Source organism: Vipera berus (assembly GCF_964194415.1).
Source record: "Vipera berus genome assembly, chromosome: 2".
Classification (NCBI taxonomy): Eukaryota; Metazoa; Chordata; class Lepidosauria; order Squamata; family Viperidae; genus Vipera; species Vipera berus.
This window is the reverse complement of record NC_138203.1, coordinates 95,777,316-95,799,000: the sequence shown is the minus strand read 5'-3', so window position 1 is coordinate 95,799,000 and position 21,685 is coordinate 95,777,316. Positions and strand designations below refer to the sequence as shown.

Sequence of the window (21,685 nt, the reverse complement as noted above, 5' to 3'; positions counted from 1 at the left end):
GTTCTATCTTCATCCAGTTTTTAGAATTCCTTGTAGTTAACATTCAAATATATATTCTAATTTTTATGTTTCTTCATTGTATTTAATCTGATTTAATCTGCTGTTTAGTATGTCTGACATCTCAAAACTCTTAAATCTTTGCATTATTCTGAAATGTGACATCTTCTCTAAATAAAGCACTCAGAATAGAAGAATTACAAGAAGCTCTGTGTAAAAAAGAAGAAGATATGAAGCTAATGGAAGAACGATACAAAAAATATTTGGAAAAGGCTAAAAGTGTAAGCAATTTCATGTTTTGCTAACATTGTCCTCCCCCTACAACTTTAACAGATAGTCAGATGGTGCTAACATAAGAATAGCTAATAAATAGTCTCTGAGTTGCAGCTCTGACTGCTTTATGTTACATTGCCTTATTATTTCATTTAAACCTATTTTCAAAATGCTAAATTAAAACCCAAGATAACTGGGTAGATATAAATGTGTGTTTATGCTTGTGTCTGTATTTAACACATTTATAAAACAAATAGAATATCTAATCCAAACATGGTGACTACCATGAGAAATTGGTGAATAGAGTCCAATTTGTTATTAATATACTGTAATTATATTGATATCGATACTGATATTGATCATTGAATGGCAAGATAATTTATTTATGAACTGTCACTTCCAGCTTTTGTTATTTACTATACCTCTAACACCATTTGCTGCACAAATTTGTATCTTTTGTTAATTCCGTTAAGTGTGCTGAATGAGGAATGGGCCTTGAAGGTAATCTTCCCTTTCACCTGCCACATTTAACAATCAAAATTTCAATTGCTGGACCGAGCAGAATTTATCTTGGGATGTGCTACTGTTTGTTTAGTGAGAATTCCAAGCAAGAGATCTTCAGCAGCCAAGTCCAAAAATATATATTCAATCAAATATGGAATTACTTGTTTTGAAGATTCATTGTAAAAGAGAGGAGAAACATGAGAGCCGGCAACAAATAGTATAGGTATATTGTAAGGGTAGAGTGTGAAAAAACAGATTTCACTTTGCTGTGAATTTTGGTGAAAGATTCTAGGTCAGCTGTCATCTGCCATTCTATCTTAGCTCACAAGGCATTTTCTCAGTTATCCTAATGTCTTCCATACTGGGTACTTTGACTGTTCTCAACTTGCTTGATTCATGTTGCATTCTTACTGTGATTCCTGTTGTTTCCCCATCAGCTTGTCCAAAATTTAAGGCTTTTCTTTGTCAGGTATCTGTTCAACAGCATCACTAGAGCATGCAGGCACTCCACACAAAGAGTTATCCCTTGGAGGGATAATAATGATGATTTTCATTTTTATGAAAAAAGACTTTCAAGCTCACATCTTTGGTAGCTAATTTCTCTCCTCTCCTCTCCTCTCCTCTCCTCTCCTCTCCTCTCCTCTCCTCCCTTCCCTTCCCCCCTAATATATATTCATAGGAATATGAAGGAAGAGAAATATTAGGAAGAAAAATCTAGGTTAGGTTCTTCATATGTCCCCAAGTATTTAAAATGAGTATTTTTTAAAATAAAATTAGACCAGTTGTACTTTGTGGTAGGATGCTTATGCTGTTCATAATTCCTCTAAAACTAAAACATATATATTTCTGGATGTGCTGTAGACTCTGTAAACTTAAGCAATTCTCAATAACTTGCCAAAGATACACTGTCTAAGTAATGTAACACAACTTGGGCACGCACAAGATCTTAAGATTGAATCTGGCAGTCACCTGCTTAGATCTTTTCCTGTCCAAGACCCTGGATAGCTGTGCCAATCAGGACAGATGGTTCTGGACTAGATGAACAAGTATTCAATTTCTTGTGTTCCTATTTGGAGCTACCTATGTAGCATGTGTTTCTTACTTTTGCAGGTCATCCGTACTTTAGATCCCAAACAGAACCAAGGTTCAGCACCTGAAATTCAGGCACTGAAGAATCAACTGCAGGAACGTGAGAGGATGTTCCATTCCTTAGAGGTAATTTCCTATGAAATCCTGTGTACATTTAAACCAAATTCAGCCCTGCTCAAAATCAGTAGGTTTCACCTCGAGTAAAAACACACACACAATTGAATCTTCTTGGCAGTTACATTAAGCCTGAGAGACAACTATTTTGTTTTTTTACCCTGGGCTCTTAACTGGAAATATGAGCTTCCACGATGAAAATTAATAACCGTATGCAATTTCATGAATAATTTAAAATTCCACAATTTTCCACCATTCCACACAACAGAAATAAAAATATGCAGTTGGAACGCTGAGCACAGTATACTCCATTATAGTATGCATGTGAAATCATGAGAAATGCTTTTTTCTCCCCCCCAATAGAAAGAATATGAAAAGACAAAGAGTCAAAGAGAAATGGAGGAGAAATACATTGTCAGTGCCTGGTACAATATGGTAAGCAGAGTACAGATTATAAAATAAAGAGTATCAGCAATGTTTAATGAATTGCTTCACTCCTGTAGTGTGTTTTTCAGAACTAAATTGACATTCAGACTTCAAAAGTGATCTGTTCCCCCCCCCCCCCCCCGGTATCTTAATAGTTTGAAGAACATTGTTCCCTTTATAATAACTCAGTTTTGAAGGCTATCTTTTTCCACTTCAATGCAGCCTTCCAGGTGTAAAGGAACGTAAAGCAAAGTATTGTCTGTATATTGATACAGTTCAGCCCGCATCCTGCGTCACTGCCTGCCCAGCAGTTTCATGGAGTTGGCATGGAAAATTAAAATGAACACTGAGGAAACCTTTGACATTGTTGTCGCAGAACAGAGGTCCGCTTTTGGAAGCAACCAAAGAGAACTGTTGTAAGAGGGCACCCGATTTAGAATCAGCAAATCAGACAGGACCGTGATTGATAGACAGAACCTTGAAGAGAATCAGGAGGGTTATATTTCCCTGTCTGTTTTTTGACATAAGGGAGCTTTCCCAGGGTGACCAAAACAGTCTCTCTTCTGAAAGTGGGATGAAACTGGTATAAATGCCTCCTTAAGTAAAACCAGCTGCCTGCAATTAGTGCAGGTTCGCATCCCACCAGGCTCAAGGTTGACTCAGCCTTCCATCCTTCCGAGGTAGGTAGAATGAGGACCCAGATTGTTGGGGGCAATTAAGCTGACTTTGTAATAATGCCGCTTGGGTGTGTGTGTGAAAGCCCTAATAAGCAGGCATATACATAGAATGAAGGCTACTGCTAAGCTTGTAAGCCGCCCTGAGTCTTCGGAGAAGGGCGGGATATAAATGGAATTAAAATAAAATAAAATAAAAATAAATAAATAAATCATATCTGAGACCATCTGCTTAATCCAAGAAAACCTGTACTCCTTTTATTGGAAACAGTTCAGTGGAGTGACTTAATAGGTTTGGCAAAGAAATAGTGCAGCCCTGTCGGCTTCCCACACTAAAGCTACATCCCTTTCCTTTTCATCTCTTTCCCTCTGTAGGGGATGACTCTTCATAAAAAAGCGGTAGAAGACAGACTTGCTAGTACTGGTTCAGGACAGTCTTTCCTAGCGAGACAAAGGCAAGCCACGAGCACAAGGAGAGCTTATCCGGGCCATGTCCAGCCAGCCACAGCAAGGTAGAGTCCTTGCCTTGCCTTTTGAATGGAAGCCATCCTGGAATCAAGACCTACTTCTGTTATAAGTGACTGTATTTCAGGAAAACTTAGCCAGCATTCTTTCAGTATTGTCTCCTCATGTCTCATTTCCAGAAGAGATTTTTTTTTTCTTTGTAACTTTCTTCTTTTCTGGAGTCTTCCTTTCGTCTTTTAATGTGCCAAAATGTTTAAAAACACCTAATGCAGGGTATTAATGGAATTTTCCCATACCCCCTTTCATATGCAATTGTCATCTCTTAACAAAAACCCAATAATGGATGGAAACAAATTTTACTTGTCCCATTGTTAAGTGGTATTGCATTCTTCCCAAGGCTACCGGTGTATTGAAAGAAATATGCCTCTTTTCTTTTTCAGACTAATTTGACTTGTTTGAATTGGGTAATGTAATTTGCAACGGTGCTATATAGAAAAATGTGTCACATTATTTGCAAAGATTAGACGGACGTGCTGGCAGACGTTGTAAGAACCCGATGAGACATGTTCATGAAATTATTTTATGCTGCTCTTACTTTGTTTCCTTTGGCTTTATCTGGTTGATTGTTTAAATGCCTTTAACCACTGCTGCTTTGAAAAAAAATATTGCCCTCCATTACTGAGGAGTGTTTTTGATAGGACAGTAAGAAGGGTAAACCCATTTGACATTGGCACCAATGTCTTCAGGTAGTCAAGATAATTCTGATATGTAAACTTGCTAACCTGTTGTGCTACATGCTATTTCATGCCCGTGCAGTTATGGATCTTTCAGAAGGCGGGTTAGTATTTCTCTGATTCTGCAAGTTATGAATTGTGGTTTCTGAGCTATTGCATTTTCTCAGATTAATCTTTGGGATTAACTCAAGTTAAACAGTTCCCTGTAGAGGGAGGTTTTGTTGAAGACTTTATGCTTTGTTTTTCTAAACATAGCTTATGTTGACTTCTTAAGAATATTTCAAGAGCCTTGGCTCTTTGGGCAAAGGCAGGTAAGAGTCCTGTTTTTCATTCTGAACTGAATGCATCTGGATTTGATCACCATATTTGTTTAGGTATGGATATTATTCCCCTCATTTTTGTTAATGCAGTTATACTGTGCACAATAACTTTCTGACTTAAAAATACTTGTTTTTGATTCATTACCATCTAAGCACATGAAAGGAGTTTTTAAAATCCACTCATGTAAAGGTGATAAAAATAAAATGTGATGTCATTGGTTCTGTAGTATGGTTCCAGTATTTGATAAAGTAGACCAGATGTTATCTCATCTGCAGGAAAATCATTTAATAATCAATATAAGGCTAATTTCCTTGCTAGATTTTTACACTTATAAGCAAATTTACTAGATAGTCATCATGCCCTTTGTGCTGATGCAAAAAAAATCAGATTTTGTTGATTAAACTTGTTTTGGTAAAGCCTATACAATACTTACTCTTTCGAGAGTTATAGTTGTTGAATTGATCAAGTTATATAGAAGGTCTAACATTCTTAATTGGCTAGTTCTGTGCTTTTGTATGCAAAAGCAGAACGAAACTCATGTCTGAAGGATGTTTTTTCTGCCAACTATTATGGTAATCTAATGAAACCTGATTATTTAGTCTTGCCTGAAAAAAAACTTGAATGTATGTTTTCATAAACATATCTATCTTCTTTTTCAACTGTCAGTCTCTTCACTAGCTCTCCTTTCTGATGAGTTGTTATTGAGGTTTTTATTCAACTTTATTTCATGTTTTTAATTAGTCTCTTATATTTTTCACCTTTCATGAAAGCACCTTGATTTTATTTCCCCAGTCTGACTAGTTCAGATCTATTTGCACCGAAGTAATATCTGATGCAAAGTTTAATTTTTTTAAGCTTCAAGGCATTGTAATTTTAATATTTCATTGATTTTGATGTCCAGAGAATAGAGCATACATTTCTGTAAGTTAAAAAAAATGAAAATCAAATATCAAGAAAGCCAAAGAGAGTTAATGGCTGGTATTTCCTATTAGGATATTAATTACATCTAAATAAGTATAGTATCCTTAATTTCTGAAGGAGTAAAGTATGGCTGACTTTGTTGAATTCAGGAGCTGTGTAATTTGTTGCCATAAGCAGGCTTTCTGGCTAAGGTAATTTAAAGGAAAATCATGTAGGATCTTCAAACTAGTCTACACTTTTTATTTGAAACATTTCTTATAACACTATTTGCAACATCAAGGTTTTTAAAGAGTTTCAAAAAAATCTCTAATGGAGTTGTGTTAAAAGTTGGATTCTATTTTGTTATACCATTGTTTCTAGAATTTTATAATTGGGTATATTTCCTGTTGCAAGTTTTTTTTCTTTCATACTTGTACGTCTCCTAAACAGGACATGGGTAAGATATATCTGTTGTGTTTTTTCCTATTAATTGCGATCTTTAATATATGAAATATCAGTTAAATCTGAATTCCAATTAGATACTGGAAACTTAAGGAATTCTAGGAAATGAATGCTGGTAACCTGCTAGCACACCAAATATTTAATATTTCCTACTGCATTCTCGAATGTATCTTTAGGGTAGGCATATCAGGTTGAGAATATTAACCATTAATTAGCCATTAAAATATACTGCTCAAAAAAATAAAGGGAACACAAGATAAGACATCCTACTATTAAATACAGTACATAGTGTTGTTTAAGTGTTCCCTTTATTTTTTTGAGCAGTATACATTGGAGGGACATATTTCATTTCAATATTGGGTTATGGGCACAGTAAACATTGTCCATATTTCTGGGAAAGGAATGTTTGATATGAATTCTTTGTTATATAATTTACATGGGTGGAGAAACTGTAGACTGCTGCTTCCTTATTAAGACAGTCGACAATGGGTTGTTCATCTCAATTATCCTTGTTTTACAGAAGCAACAGGAGACATTGCTCCTTAGCTAGATTTTTTTTCAGTCTTACATTTTTGCATAAAGGTTACAGACAGTCTTTACCTTATAATGAGCTTCAGGCCATCTACATGGTAGTCCTGGCCTCATGTACTGATGTCAGAAGCTGCCTTTCTGGCCAGAAAACTAATTAAACTTTCAGTTTGGATTCAAGATGGACTAATTTTGTATATGGAAAATACACCTAATTAGTTCAGCATTATTATTATTTTTTTTCTCAAATGATTGCCCAGTTTGAGCTGGATTTTCAGAAGACATTTGGGCAACTAGAGAACTGAAGGCGATCAGGGAAAAGCAGATTTGGTTAACATCAAAGTGCAAGAGGCATAGTGTAAGAAAAGCTGTGGAAAGTTTTTGTGGAAAATAATTTAACAATTTCAAGTGATTGGCTGTTTTACATTACTTTTGACATAAAACTAGGTGTTTTATGTTGACAGACTTCAGTAAAGTCTCCTGTATAAAATAGCCTATGAGGTCATATATGCAACCAGGCAGGGAACTGCTAGATAGAATTTCCTTTATTTCTTTTGATATATTGTCTAGTACAAAAATGCCTGAAAGATCACACCATTGTGGATTTTCTGAGGGCCGATAAATTCCGTAGACTCTTTTTGCAAAGATATCCTCTCATCTTAGGCTGCATTCACTGATATTATTAATCTACATTTCATCATCTTAAGCCAGCTATTTAGTAGCAATCATCACAAAATTTGCTAAATTGCTTAGAAAATAAGGGCTGTCCCATACATTGCATCTCTTTTTTATTTTCCAGTCGTAAGTTAGCTGAATTTTTCATTAGTTACTATCAAACAGGATATCATTTCTGGGCATCTGTTGTTTTTTTTTCAGAGTGGAGTTTATTTGCAAGGAGAAGTATAGAGAGAGATAACCCTATCATCTCCCACTTTCCCACCAAGCAAAACGTTGAAGCTCTAGAAAAAAAGATGGGTAGATGGCCAAGCTCCTGTAGCACACAATATGTTAGCATTCATTGAGTGCTCTTTAGAGACTTCCGTTCTTCCTGTTAACAGTATTAACATACAGACCTCTTGCAATACACACCTTTAGACTGAAATACGTTTTATAAATGCACCTTTATTTACTAGTATAATTTTAAAAGTGCACTAATGTTCAATACTATATATACCAGAACACTTTTGTTGTTGTTGTCGTCGTCGGAGAAAATGGATAGGGAGAGTTGCCAGTTCCTTTCCAGCTTTTAATTTAATACCCAAGCCTTGTCTCTCAATATATGCAATGTTGTATATGCTGAGGCTGCTTACTGTCTTAATACATATCGATCCTTTTTTGTTGTTGTTTTGTTTTTATGCATCTCCTTCGGCAGACTTGTACCCTTCCTTTTTTTCTATCCATTTATACATGCACAAGCAGCTCTGGAAAGGAATGTAGAGAGCAGGAACACTTAAAAAAAATTGTGCCTTTCCTGCATTTCCGTGTTATGTGATGGAACTCTCTTTGATTGTTCTTTGGGTTGAGTGTATTTATCTTAAGATCCCTGTCCTTCATCTATGTTGCCTTCCCTTTGGATTGCACTAATGTGTCTTTTATGTTATGAAATATTGCTGTTATTCATGTAGACTACGTTGACAGTTGGAATGCATTGTGCTGCCTTTAAACATTTTAAAGCTGCGTTTTTTCACACTCTTGTATGTCTCTTGCTTGTTCTGCTGTAGATTTCACCTTATATTGAGGCAGATGTAGGGAACGTGTCACTATGGGAGAAAACCTGAGGGAATATTGCTTAGTGATTGTATGTGCATCACTGCTTTTACCATCTCATGGGTAGAGGTGAAGCTTTGGGAAGAGTTGGTCAGTTTTATGAGAGAACTGCTTTGAGGAGATTGAAGGGAGGAAGTCACTCTGCTCCCCTTAGGCCTCATTGCAGGAGCAACTGCATCTGGAACAAGTTTACAATTTGATCAGCATCATGATTCTCAATTTTGTAGCTACTTGGGAGGTAGGATTTGGCCTTGACAGCCCCGGCTGCTGGCTTCTATTTTTAAGCCATGAGAAACGGTCTACCTACGTGTTCAAGTGAAAATGAAGGAGTGCTTAGTATTGAGTGGTTTCAATAGGGGTCTGTTTCTGTTATGAAACTTGACAAGAGTCCTTCCATTCGCAGGGACAAAGATGTAGAGACACAGAATGGGGTGGCTTGGACTATGGCCGAAGAGAGATCGTTGACAGTTCCAGTCCGGTTACCATTTCAGATAAATTGATTGTGTCCTGGATTAACACTCAGCATCATAGATAAGAGGAGTAAAATTAGTACTGAGTAGTACCCTCTCTACCAGCCAGACTGGGGCAAAAGGTAATAGTGACTCAACAGTGAAGGGTTGGGAAAGTGAGGCCAAAATGGAATGTTTGTCCTCCTGCAACTTCAAACTCTGAGGCAGAGTCGATTCCTGGTTGTGTTGATTCATTGGGGGGAGGGGTTATGATTTATGACACTTTCTTTCGGAGAAAGTTTACTGCTGGAATTACTGTGTTTTTGCAGGTACGTAGACAATACTAGGAAAAGATGCTTGGCTGGTACCTGGCAGTTGAGAAGTCAGTTCTGGAAATTTGGCTTTCAACATTGTCAGTCTTTTGAGTTTTTGGTAGCAGTGCCATAAAAATGAAATTATCATTGTCTCACAATAGAGTGGCCTTCCTTATTTAGATACCTCCAATTACAAAACCATATATCCTGCTACCTTGGTTCCCCTCCATATTCGTCTGTACTGTATTAGCTCCTATGAAGGACTTGCTTTGTAGTTGTTTGGTGAGTTGCTTGGTGTTTTGACCTGATCTTAATATATGTGCTTGCGGTTGGGAGCTTTTTTGTATCATGCCTACATTTTTATTTTTTCCACCCACAGAAACCCTTTTAGACCATCGGATAAGGGAAAAGAATATTAATTTTGTTCTTAGCCTCCATTAGGCAACATTGCCTGTCTACTTGCAATGATTTGGGCTCTCTTTAACATTAATATCATGATGCAGCTGCCACTTTTTGAGATCCTAAGCATGTATTCTCGACCTGTGTTTCAATAACAACTTGTTTGACTGTCCTGAGCTACCAAAATTACTTGTTTGTCACATTGCCAATAAAATTATTTTTTTTCTGTAAGAATAAAATTCCAGGATTACTAGATATTAATTTCCCCCGAAACTATGATTTCTCTCCATACTGCTATTGTAGTGATTTTAAAAACCTATCTGTATATAGATAAACAAGATAATAATGGTTGTAAGTTCAGATAACTTTTGTGGGGAAGGAGGTTGGGATGTTTCCCTTCGGTCCAGAACGTACTTCCAAGGCTACAAAAACCAGTGTACAGTTGTTAAACAAGTTGTAAATAAAGGCTTCTATAAAACGTGTGGTGCTTTTTTATTACAAGAAAACTTCTACCTTGTCACAACTAGCAGTCTTCTAAACACCATTTATTTTTCTTCAGAAGAGGAAATTGAGACAGTCACTTGCCCAAAACTGCTTAGTTTTCAATACGGAATATGAATTCCCATCTTCTTTGGTTAAGTCAAATACGCTGTCCTGTGTACTTAAGTGAAATATGCTATCCCATGTACTTGTATCAGGTGTTGTTGGATCCACTTTTAAGGACTGCTGTTATAGTGAACAAAAACAATCCTTAGAACTTATGTACAAGAATGTCAAGCCTACTCACAGAAGCTCTTGTAGGAATTAAAGCAATTTCTTTGCAAAAAGTTATGGAGAAATACTCTCCTTTTATAGAAGAGCAAAGAAACAAGTGAGTGGGCTTTTATATTCCCTAGGATTTCTAATCAGTTGATGCAGCTTTGTTCATAACATTTCCAGGACTCCCCATCTACTTTAATGGTAGGGAATGGAAGCCTTGGTGTGGTAGGTGGTAGAAGGAAGCCAGCGATAACGAGTCTTTTGGGGCGGCAAAGCTTTGCTCACTCTCTCAGCTGTCTTTAAAGTAGCCTGCCCTAAGCCTTTGCAGTCTTGTTAATGGAATGCTTCCATGCTGATTGTGCCAACACAACTGGAACCTCAACGTGGCTCTTACCATTATCAGTGGTGCCTTAAGACTGGTCCTGCTATTGTGTTTTGCAATTAGGGCAGACTGAAGATTCCTCACAATGAATAGATGCAAAGCTGATGCTTAAAAGGTACTGACTCAAATAAAAAGTAGGAGTGGACACCAAGATACCAAGTGTCTTGTACCGTACGTAGCTGGGCCATCTCTGATAAAATACAGTAGATCTTACTGTGCCACCCTGCTTCTGTTGCCTTTCCTAACACTGAAGTTGGCAACATAACCCAATTCCTGGCAGTGACAAGGGGGCCAAACTCACCAGCTAGCTCTGACAGCAGCTTAGAAAAACCAGTAAGCAGAGGCAGCAAAACTGCTCCAAGTGAATTCTCAGTGTTATCCAATGTTTTGTTATCTACAAAACTAAAATCTACTCCATCTCCCTTCTTACCAAGTCATGAAAATTACCAACGCAAATCCACATCAAAAAGCACTTCGTTTAAAAAATGCTGGATGCTGACAGAATTCAGGAATGCCTAGGCCACAGTCTCTGCATGGGGTACCACAAGGCTTGGTACTTTCATCTCCTATTTCTAACATCAACACAAACACTAGAGTTGCTCCTGGTGAGATGCGAGGCTATACAAGTCTGATTAATAAACATTTAATAAAACTGTGCGAGGTATCAGTATGATAGCCTACTGTGAAGATGAAAAGCTATTTGATGCCACGGAAGAATCATTCTCGGGAAGTTACAGGGGAAGTGATGGGGAACAGGCTTCAACACAATCCAAGCAGAATGGAGTAACTTGGTTTTAGGACACACACACCCCGCCCCCTCCAATCTCTTTAGACCTTCCATCTTGAGTTCTGGATGAGGTTGCAGTTACATGTGCACCATTCCTAGACCAGGAAGCCCTGCTTAGTCACACATGCCGTGGTCACTTCCCAATTAGACTACTGCAACAAGCTCTACATGGAGCTGCCTTTGACAGTATTTGAAAGCTTCAGCTGGTGCAAAATGCAGTGGTGTGAGAAACTACAGGTGCATCTTTAAAAATATTTGATCTAAATTACTGAAACAGCACTATACAATCACAAAGTATAGATAAGATTTTTCTCTATTTTCCATATGTATACAGTAAATCATCCAAAGTTAAACATGTTGCTTTAGTGAGACACTACTGCTGTGAGAAATACAAAACAAAAACTTAAAAGTTTGGTTGTAACTGAATCCTGTTGAAAACCATCACGTAGGAGTTTAATTCACATATGCTCTCTCCTGTGCCAATAAGCTAAACATTGAAGCTGACAAAAGAGGAAAATACTGTTTGCATTAAATGAAAAAAATGGTATTTTGGTTTTATCTGATGCAAACTAACATTTCTGAATCATTTGGTAAATAACATTTATCTTAAAAAGTAATCCACGGTCAAGGCTACCCTGATACAGGTAAAAATAAATAGCTGTACTTTCAAATCGAATGATTACACAAACTCTGAAAAGTCATACTAATTTTGGCAACCTTCTGTGTAAGATTTTAAATCAATTAAGTATTTTAACTGTCAAATATCGTTATCAGTCTGAAATGAGGCAACTGACAATATTGTGTTGAACTGTCAAAAATGGGAGTTATTCATGGGAATAAGACAACAGAACCAACCAAAGACCCAGTACGTAATCTAAGAATGTGTTAAATGTATTCCTGATAATTAAAAATGAGAAGCTGAGCTTTTTCAGTTTTTGTCAAGAGAGAATATGAGAATTTCACTTGCCCAATTTCTTAACAGCAAACTGAAATTAAAAATAACGTAATAACCAACCTGGTACAAGTCAGTAGATCTTTTGTGTCTTGTGACACTCTAGAATTCATTGAATGGCTCTTTCAGCCAATTCAAATTAGAACAGTATGGAGTTCATTTTAGAGTAGAAACTTTCAGTGCCATGAATCTGCCCATTCACAATTTGAAGTTACACAATATTGACTGATGGCTTTTTAAGTGTAGGTCATTTCTGGAAATGCTCCTTGGGGAGCATTACCTTAGGTTGATACTTAAGGACTTTATTTACGTATTTATTTTTACCTCGCCTGTATTATTTTTCTAAATAACTCAAGGTGGCGAACGTGTATAATACTCTTCCTATTTTCGCCACAACTTTGTGAGGCGAGTTGCTTCATATTCCAAAATTTCCAATAAGATCCAATTTTATGCTTTTGTGGAGCTTTTATTGCCTCCATTTCATGCTTTTTAAAGAAACTGACATTAACAGAATTCTGAAACAGAACACGAACTCATTAACAAAATTACATGAAATAAAATCCCCAAAACATTTGACAGTCCCTGGCCACTTAAGCTCCGACAACATAGAAATACTTTAAATGAGCACATGATGTTAATGTAGCATCTTAATTTCGGTGTATCTGGTGAAAGAATGAAACATTGGTGGTCAGAACAGAACGCCACATCTTGTATAGTCAGCAAGCAAGCCTCAACAAATCACCTACAGTCTTTTTATGTATTTTCCAATCTGTGTCCAAAGTTTAAAAACAAAGTTGTGTGTTCAGGGAGAGTGAGAGAACCAAGACTTTCTCCAGTGTAAGCCTACTTAAAGCATCATTGTAGAGATCTGCCTAGAATCAATTTGTTTCGTTAACACAGCAACATCAAAGAATCAACTGAATAAACAGTCTTGAAAATGCTTTATTGAACTGTGGGTCTTACTGTAATGTGCAGGTGTGTTTGAAAAGACAGCTTGAAAACTGGTTTTTAAAATCCTCAACAGTTTTTTTAAAAAAAAAACCCTACCAGGGTAAACACCCCAGTTAACCAGAGGGCAGCTATAGAATTCCCCCTTTAGAACATTCAGTTTCAAAGAGTAAAGAGAAAAACAAAAGTAGTACTTATTTTATAAAGAAATAATTGGAGTCAAAATTGACAGCTGTCAACAGATTTTACCATTTTAGAGTAGCATCCATGTCAAGACTCTATCCTGCTATTTGAATCTGGATTTTTTTATTTTATTTTAAAAAGCTTGTAACGTGGCAGAAGTGGAAGAATATACAGGCAAACGAGGGGCGAAGAAAGTGAGAGAACCAGGCAGAAACATGATTGTGATCTAAGCCTAGTTTAGATTTAACCAGAAGCGGTGTGCAATTTTGTCTTTATTGTCTAACTTTACATTCCCTTTCCCACAACCCCACCCTCCATCCCTCCCTAACCACAATACCCCCGCCTGTCCCTGCCTTGGGGTTATTATGAAAGTCTATGCACAAAACACTGTACATTTTATACATACAGGATTAATAGTATAGGCATGTAGGTGGCATGATTCCATTAAAAGGCTTTTTTTTTAAAAAAAAAAAAGTTTTATGCCAGAAAAAAAATAAAACAATAAATTAAAAGGTGCTGGAATTAGCATTTAGAATGCAGTTGCAATATATTGACAAAAGTCTGGGAATCATCTTAAGCTCTCCTTATACTGACAAGTCTCTGCAACTAGGAAGCAAATACATAAATAACTAGGCATATGACCAAGACTGTGAACGTTTTAAAAGAAAACAATTATGATTCAGGTTAACTTTTACTTTAAGACAGTGAATAAATGAACCATCTCTACACCTGAATAAAACATGTGTTAACAGTTTGATTTTTTTTTTAAAAAAAAAACAACCATACAAAGAAGGGGGAAAAACCTCCTTTAAACAAAGCTGAACAAGCATGTTGATTCCAAGGTACACAAAAGTTCCTGTTGCCAAGCTTGGCAGTGGACTTACTTTTGTGTTTCCCGGTGATGCATAAAAACTAGGCTGATTTATTCCACACGTTAAGTCTGATGGTTAAAGAGGGCAACATTAAAAGACACACTGAGCAAAATGCCACACCTTGAAAAACAACAAGCAGTCCCACTGCAGAGCTTGTGTGATGTGCCAACAGCACACGAAAAAAAAAAAGGTGGTTCCGATATACATTATTCAAAAGCTACTTGATGGTCACACGTCACTAAATGAGCACTAACGTCTTCGTCTTGTAACCTTTGAATAATAGGAAAGCTTTGGGGGGAGGGAGTTGTTTGTAGTTTTACTCCTTGTATTTAAAAGTGTTTTTAAATGACAAGGTCACTAAAACTCATGCACGCTGCAAAAAACCTCATGCAGTAAAGGTAAACCATCCAAGCAGTTTTTATTCATTAATATTCATAAATACACACAGCAGCTTCATTAGAGATTTCTTTTTTTTTCCTCTTCAGTTTGAATGTGGAGTATTAGGAGAGCCTTTTGCATGTCAAAAGTACAGAGCACAGAGGGTTCCCCTCTGCGCCGAAACCTACATTTACCTGCTAGAAGTAAAAATTATTTTAAGTGGAAATGATTATCATATATATCTTTTTTTCTCTCTTCCTTTGAATGTACACAATGTAACAAGAGTGACAGACCTGAAATTACAATCACCAAAACAAACCCAAGATAGTTGTTGTCCACTTTCATTGGCAAATACAGCACAGAGGACATTGTCTGCGAAGTGGGATGTCATCAAAGAGGAGGTGGAGGAGGCTCATTTCCTTTATTACTCTCTTTTAAATTTAGATTTTCTAAAGCAACATCTAAAGGCATAATATCTACACAGCCCATAGCACCAAAATCGGCAACCTCCCCACGTTCATCCTCGTCAGAGGATGAGCTTTCTTCCCGCATCAAAGTGGACAATAGGAGCTCTTGAACAAACAGGCTGCGGTCAGCCCGCTCACTCTCCATTGACTGACGCTCTACTTCAGACATCTTGGGATCGTTCAACCTGTATAAAAAAGATGGAATGGGATATAGCTGAAAAGGATCGTGTGCGCTTCGTTGCAGGACTAATAGCCCTAAAAAAAACCACGTCAGGCTCTGGGGAGGGAGATTAGAATTGCAGAAGCTTTGCATTTAATATGTACGTCGATAAGCTGGCCAGAGTTGCTGTTCCAATGCAGGCAGCCACACAAGTCTTTTAAATAAATGATGGGGGATGGGGACGTCAAGAAGAAAAAAAAATCCAAAGTTTGTCTCTAGGCTTTGCTTGCGTATTATTTCCATAAAGGAAAGGGAAAGGGAACAACAGTAGTCAATAGTTTCCTGTGGCTTATGGCTAACAACCAGAGCTTCTACCTTTTGATCCTGTAAGCCAGGGGTCTTCCAACTCGGCCCTTTTATGACTTGTGGACTTCCAGAATTCCTCAGCCAGCCATGCTGACTGAGGAATTCTGGGAGTTGGAAGTCCACAAGTCATAAAAGGTCCAAGTTGGAAGACCCCTGCTGTAAGGTCACTACCGCTCAACAATTATGACACCAAGAGTTGAGGAAGATCTGGAGATGTATTTTTTTTTTTAGCAAGGAGGAGGAGGGAAGACTCTGCCCCTTACTGTTTAATACTTTGAAGGGACAATTTTAAGATATTTATTTTGGTTTCCTTCTATTTGAGGAAGGTGATCTTTCCCTTATCTGAGATGATCTAACCTTTCAGGCTGTTGGGTAGCAGAAGGCTTTCTCACTGCTGGTCCCCTATCTCTGGGACTCCTTTCTTATGGAGATGCTTATGGTTTAATTGCTTTTTGCAAAATATTTTGCATATACATTTATTCCAGACTGCATACAGTACTTAAAAGAATGTTCAACTGAATGTTTTTGTTAAACATAAAGGTAAAGGTAAAGGTTCCCCCGCACAAATTAAAACTTGCAAATCACTTTGCACCCTGAAAAACAAAGATATTGAGTTTAGTGGGGAAATGCTAGACTAGTCAAGTTCCAGTTCAAGTATGGAACTCCCAGATAAGTTTAATTTATTCCTGCTCAGTTCAAGTCAACTCACAGGTTGACTACTGTTGGGCTGAAGACATCCTACCAGGAACCTATGCATCAAAGATATTGCATCCTATGCATCATAGGTTCCTTGAGGGAATGTGAGATACAACAATGCAAACAAAGAGGCATGAGCACCTTAAGAGTACACAAGCCTTCACAACTAGAATTCACTGTGGCACACACACAAACACACACAGACATAGAAAACACACATTTGAAGAAGAAGAAAAAAAATCAAATTCAAGATTACATACAATATGTATAGTGGGGGTTAACTGAAGTTTATTGAGAAGTATGATTACTTTGGGCCTGAGTAGAGAAAATGGTTATTCTTTGTGGTCTCTGTGCATCACTCATGGGTTTGTGCCTGCACAAAGCATCATCCTGGAAAGTGCCCCGGCTGAGCGTTTGGTGAATATGCTGCTTCCTTCTTGCCTTGGCTAAACTCCATTATATCCTTTCTAACTGCTGCTTTGGCACCACTTCAGAGAGATGTTCTCTCATCTTTCTGACCCCAAACCGGCTTATTTTCATGGATTTTTATTTCCTTTTAGATTCCTTCTCTAATTCTTCTATGCTATCCTTCATCTATCTCGTTGTCCTATCCATTTTTCTCAGCATGTTTGCTCACTTAGGAAAAGCCAGTTAAGATTTCATCTACTTTTTCCAAAATACCAGATAAACTCTCCTCTACCTATGATCCTTCTCACTGCTTATCGTTCTGGAGAGGGAAAATATTTGTCTGAAGTATCAGCAATGTAGGCTTCCGACCTTCCAGGCTTTCTGAAATCCACGGTCCCAATTGAGAAGTCCTCTTTGGGAGTACATACTGTGGCTACATTTCTAGTCAAATCATCTAGTGATTCCAATTCGCCAATGCCTGGCCTCTACGGTTGTAGTCTTGAAATACCAAACCTACAATCAGTATTGGAGACTTCCACTGTTTTCTTGCCAGCAACATTATCATCTTCAATTCAGAGACCACATTTTCTTGAACCAGTATCAATTATAGTTGCCTCTGAGACATGATTGATCTATCTCTGCTCTAGTTAGTAAAAATAATAATAATTTTTTTAAAAAATAATAATAATTCAAAATTCAAAATCTACTTCTTAGGAATTTCTTACCTGTCCCTTAGCAATTATTGTCTTATTGGCTCCTGGCACTGTTTTATTATCAGCTGACAAACTTACCTGCTCCATCAGCTGTTCATGGTCACTTCACCAGAGCTACAGCAACTTCTGACTGCATTTGCTTGAGGAGGGCTTCTTCCCAACATATGTAGAGTTGCTGGATTGTCCACACCTTCCATGTTTGTGAAACATTATCAGCTAGATATCCAAGTCAGAGCAGATGCTTATAGTTTTGCTGTTGTTTTAACATAATGCAATCTGCCCTTCCTCATACAGCTATACAAAGCTACCATAAATTTGATAATGGATAACTACAAACTGTGTCGCTTTAACTGTAGCTCTTCCACTGAACATCTCTATATTCATAGAACCCATCCGCCTATACCACTGTAGATACCTCTTACCATCACTGAATGTGGCAGCAGTGGAAATCTAGGAACTGAGGAATTTAGCAAAGCCAAGGACTGTAAATATACACGGGGAGGGCAACAGTGTCCTGCCAAGAAGCTCAGCTTAAATAGTTTCCCAAAATCCTTTGCATGGAGCAAAGCCATGTGTGTGAAAGCACAGATGACCATTAAACAGAACAAGAGTCTTGTTGTTTCTTATTAAATAATAGCTCTGACTTCATTACTATGGTGACCATTGTGGGACTAGTTTCATCAGTATGGGCCCAACAAGAATTACAGATCACGTCTTGACTTGGGTTGGAAGTCAGAGCAGATTGGGAGCGAGATGCTGGTAGTGGGGAGAAGGCAAAGTGAGATACTCCACTGTCACTGACAGATCATTCCCTAGTGAGGTTTGAGTTGATTGAGCCTAAATCCTGGAGAAACAGTGGATCCATCTGGGTGATCTGAGCCAGACAGTCAGGAAATCCTGAATGCTCTGAGGATATTCTAGATGATGTGACCGGTGATTCTGTTGAGGCCCAAGAAAACTAAGAGGGGCTACTAATGCAATTGCTACTGAGGACCGACTGCCGTTACACTATATGGAATCCCTTTGGGTTTGGGGGGAACTTCAGGTAATATTTCCTAATAACATAAGTGATAGAAACATTATAACTAATATGATTGGGCACAAGATAAAATAAATAGGTAGAGATCCCAATAGTTCTACTTGTAAATTTAAGATGATATGTTTGTGTTGTAAGTCTACATATTATATTAGCTTCTACATTTGATATTCCTTCATTGAAAAATACTTTTAGATTAATAGTAGTGATGTTTAAAAAGGAAATATTTTCCTACTTGCTTCTTTATGATGTAATTTGTGATATTACATTTGGTTCTTCAAATTTTTTACCAAAAAATACAGGTATTGCCAAATTGGCGGTATCATTTGGGCCCTTGATGCTGTTAAATCCTGTAAAGTTGCTGTCCAAATAGATAAAGGACAGTTTTCACATAGAGATTTGCTGAAGAATATGATGCATTCTATACAGATTATGACTGTATTATCGTGACTGTAGATAGAAATTTATTTATTTATTTATTTTATTACATTTATATACCGCCCTTTCCCGAAGGACTCAGGGCGGTTTACAGGGTGATTTAAAAAAAACATCTAAGCCTTTGTTGTCACATGCTTTTTTTTAACAGGTAGTCCTCACTTAACAACTGCAACTGAGCCCAGAATTTTCATCGTAAATTGTTGCAGTCATTAAGCGGATCATCACTTGACCTGACTTGACTTTATGACCATTTTTACAATGGCCCTAAAGCAACTTACCATGGTTGTTAATTGAATGACATGGTACACTTTCTGAAATGGGTGGTTTTTGTGGCAAAATAATGTAAATCATGGTCACATGACCACTGAATGCTACAACTGGTTGTGAATGGAGCTGGCTGCCAAACGCCTGAAGTGGAAATCACATGACTACGGTGTGTGTGTGTGTGTGTGTGTGTGTGTGTGTAAGAAAAACTGGTGTTGAGATAACTTTTCTGAGGTCCATTGTAACTTAAATTAAGTGATCTGTCATTAAGTGAGGACTATATATTATTATTTGGCTCAACTATTTAAAACAGTTCTCTAAACACATATATGTGCACGTATTGAACTCTAATTCATGAAGTTTACTCTGTAAAGATGTTTTAAATGCTAAATATATATTGGTGTGTATGGGTGTATTTGTGTCTATGTGGTTCTTTTCCTTTTTCTAGATTTTTAAAAAAATACATAATGACTTCAAAATTTATTATGTTGATGCTAATATCAAGGAATGTAACAATTCTTAAAAAACATGCTACAGAAAACAAATTATTCATATTTACTTGTAATTATATATCCATGATAAATAATTAATGCGTTTGTGTGTGGGCTTATTGGGTAAATTTTAATCAATAAAAATTATACACCCACAAAACCAAGTTGAACAAAATTTAAACTTCAGCTTCACACAACTGCCAAACCTTTCATATATAAACAGTCTTCAGACTGTTGAATAGTTTTCAAGACATATGTTCAGCCTCTAGTGTTCTACTTTACTATAAGCCAATTGCTGCTCTCTGGAATATAAGCATACAGTATCTCCCTAATACGTGCAATTAGTCATAGAAAAAGCACACTCTCAATGTTAGCTGGATATTCCACGCTGAACAAAAACCAAGCTTCAGGGGGAAAGGATAACATCACAATACACAAAGGCAACTTTGCATGTATGGAGCAAAACAGAATAATCATGGCCATCTCACTAGAATGCATTACCTGGTAAGGAGAAATTGAGAGTTCTGGATAGCCTGCTGATTATTTTCTGCGTTAGATGTGTTGGTTGTTGCTGTAGATTGTGTAACAGTGGTGGTGACACTGCTAGTATTCGTACGCCTCGTTGCATTGCGTGCAGTCTCCAGTTGTTGCCTTGCTGCCTGTGCATGTTGTCTTTCTAACTGCAGCTGCATCTGCAGCTGCTGTAACTGAGACGCCGAAGGGCCAGAGGAATTGAGCTGTCCCCCTGCAGACCGCCTTACACCAGACAGCTGAGATAAAAGCTCTGCCAACAGAAAAAGAGAAAAGAGACTAAAATCTATTCTAACAAAACCAAGGCCTTGGCCAGTACCCAGAAAACTCCTTTAGATTTTACTCCTTAACTTGTAGATTTTACTGCCACTGTAATCCTAAATAATCCTAAATACTGACAACCTCAGCCTTCCATCCTTCCGAGGTAGGTAAAATGAGGACCCAGATTGTCAGGGGCAATAAGCTGACTTTGTAATAATGCCGCTTGGGGGGGGGGCAAAAGCCCTAATAAGCAGGCATATACATAGAATGAAGGCTATTGCTAAGCACATTGGTTTGTGCTTTAAATTGTAAGCCGCCCTGAGTCTTCGGAGAAGGGCGGGATATAAATGGGATTAAACAAAACAAAACAAAAACAAAACCTCTAAGACACGGGCACTCTTGGTAAATGATAATTTCAACTAACAATATTGAAACAGGACTGTTTCACATGGTCATCAAATCTTTGGTTTTTAGAAATTAGTTTTGCTTTATTCAGAAGATGGCAATGTGCAAGGAAAAGACGCAAGTAATCATAAAACCCTTACCAGCTATAGGATCCATGGCTTCTCTATTGCTTGGAGAATACGAACTCTGTGATGATGAAAATCCACCAGTGGAACTGCTAGTAAAGTGCATGTTTGATCTACGTGCGCGGGGGCCACCCAATCCTCGACCTGGGTGAAACATTCTACGTACATGCCGAACACCGCTGGATTCATCGTCACCAAGGAGTTAACGAAAAAGCGTCAACACAGAGTTGCAAACAAAGAACACCTTAGTGCTCCCCCACCCTCGCCAAAGAACTGTAAAGACCAAGGTAAAAGCTATTTAGTTAAATGCTACTTCGTGGATTCATTTTTAATTTAAAGTTATACAACTAGAAGAAACCTTCTTAGACTACTAAGGCAAAGCTATACAATAAATCATCATCATGAGGTAAAACACAAGAGAGAGCCCCACCTTGAGGGTTTACAATACTTAGACGATTTCATGGGCAATGATTTGAAATGCCCATATAAAATAGCCCTAGTTACGTCTTAGAATAGAAGAATAGAATAACAACTTTATTGTCATTTTAAACATACACTAATTAGCATACATTAAAATGAGATCTCGCTGCCTACTGCTCTCAAAGAGTAACCACCTCCATCAGGGCATCCTCACATCTAAATATAAA

At 37.5% G+C, this 21,685-nt stretch overlaps 2 protein-coding genes across 2 annotated transcripts in view; one reads left to right on the top strand and one right to left on the bottom strand.

Annotated features, from left to right (window-relative positions):
• The window catches only part of HOOK3 (hook microtubule tethering protein 3), a 64,117-nt gene extending 54,229 nt beyond the window's left edge, over window positions 1-9,888 (top strand). The window contains exons 19-22 of the mRNA XM_081316519.1: window positions 178-278; window positions 1,885-1,989; window positions 2,341-2,412; window positions 3,453-9,888. Of these exons, the coding sequence (XP_081172645.1) occupies window positions 178-278; window positions 1,885-1,989; window positions 2,341-2,412; window positions 3,453-3,593 (419 nt within the window). The 3' untranslated portion in view covers window positions 3,594-9,888. The remainder of the gene's footprint in view (window positions 1-177; window positions 279-1,884; window positions 1,990-2,340; window positions 2,413-3,452) is intronic.
• A 1,753-nt stretch (window positions 9,889-11,641) lies between these two features.
• KCMF1 (potassium channel modulatory factor 1) overlaps window positions 11,642-21,685 on the bottom strand; it is a 49,954-nt gene continuing 39,910 nt past the window's right edge. Inside the window, 4 exon segments of the mRNA XM_081317902.1 lie at window positions 11,642-15,329; window positions 20,218-20,500; window positions 21,054-21,240; window positions 21,244-21,282. Coding sequence (XP_081174028.1) covers window positions 15,068-15,329; window positions 20,218-20,500; window positions 21,054-21,240; window positions 21,244-21,282 — 771 coding nt within the window. The 3' untranslated portion in view covers window positions 11,642-15,067.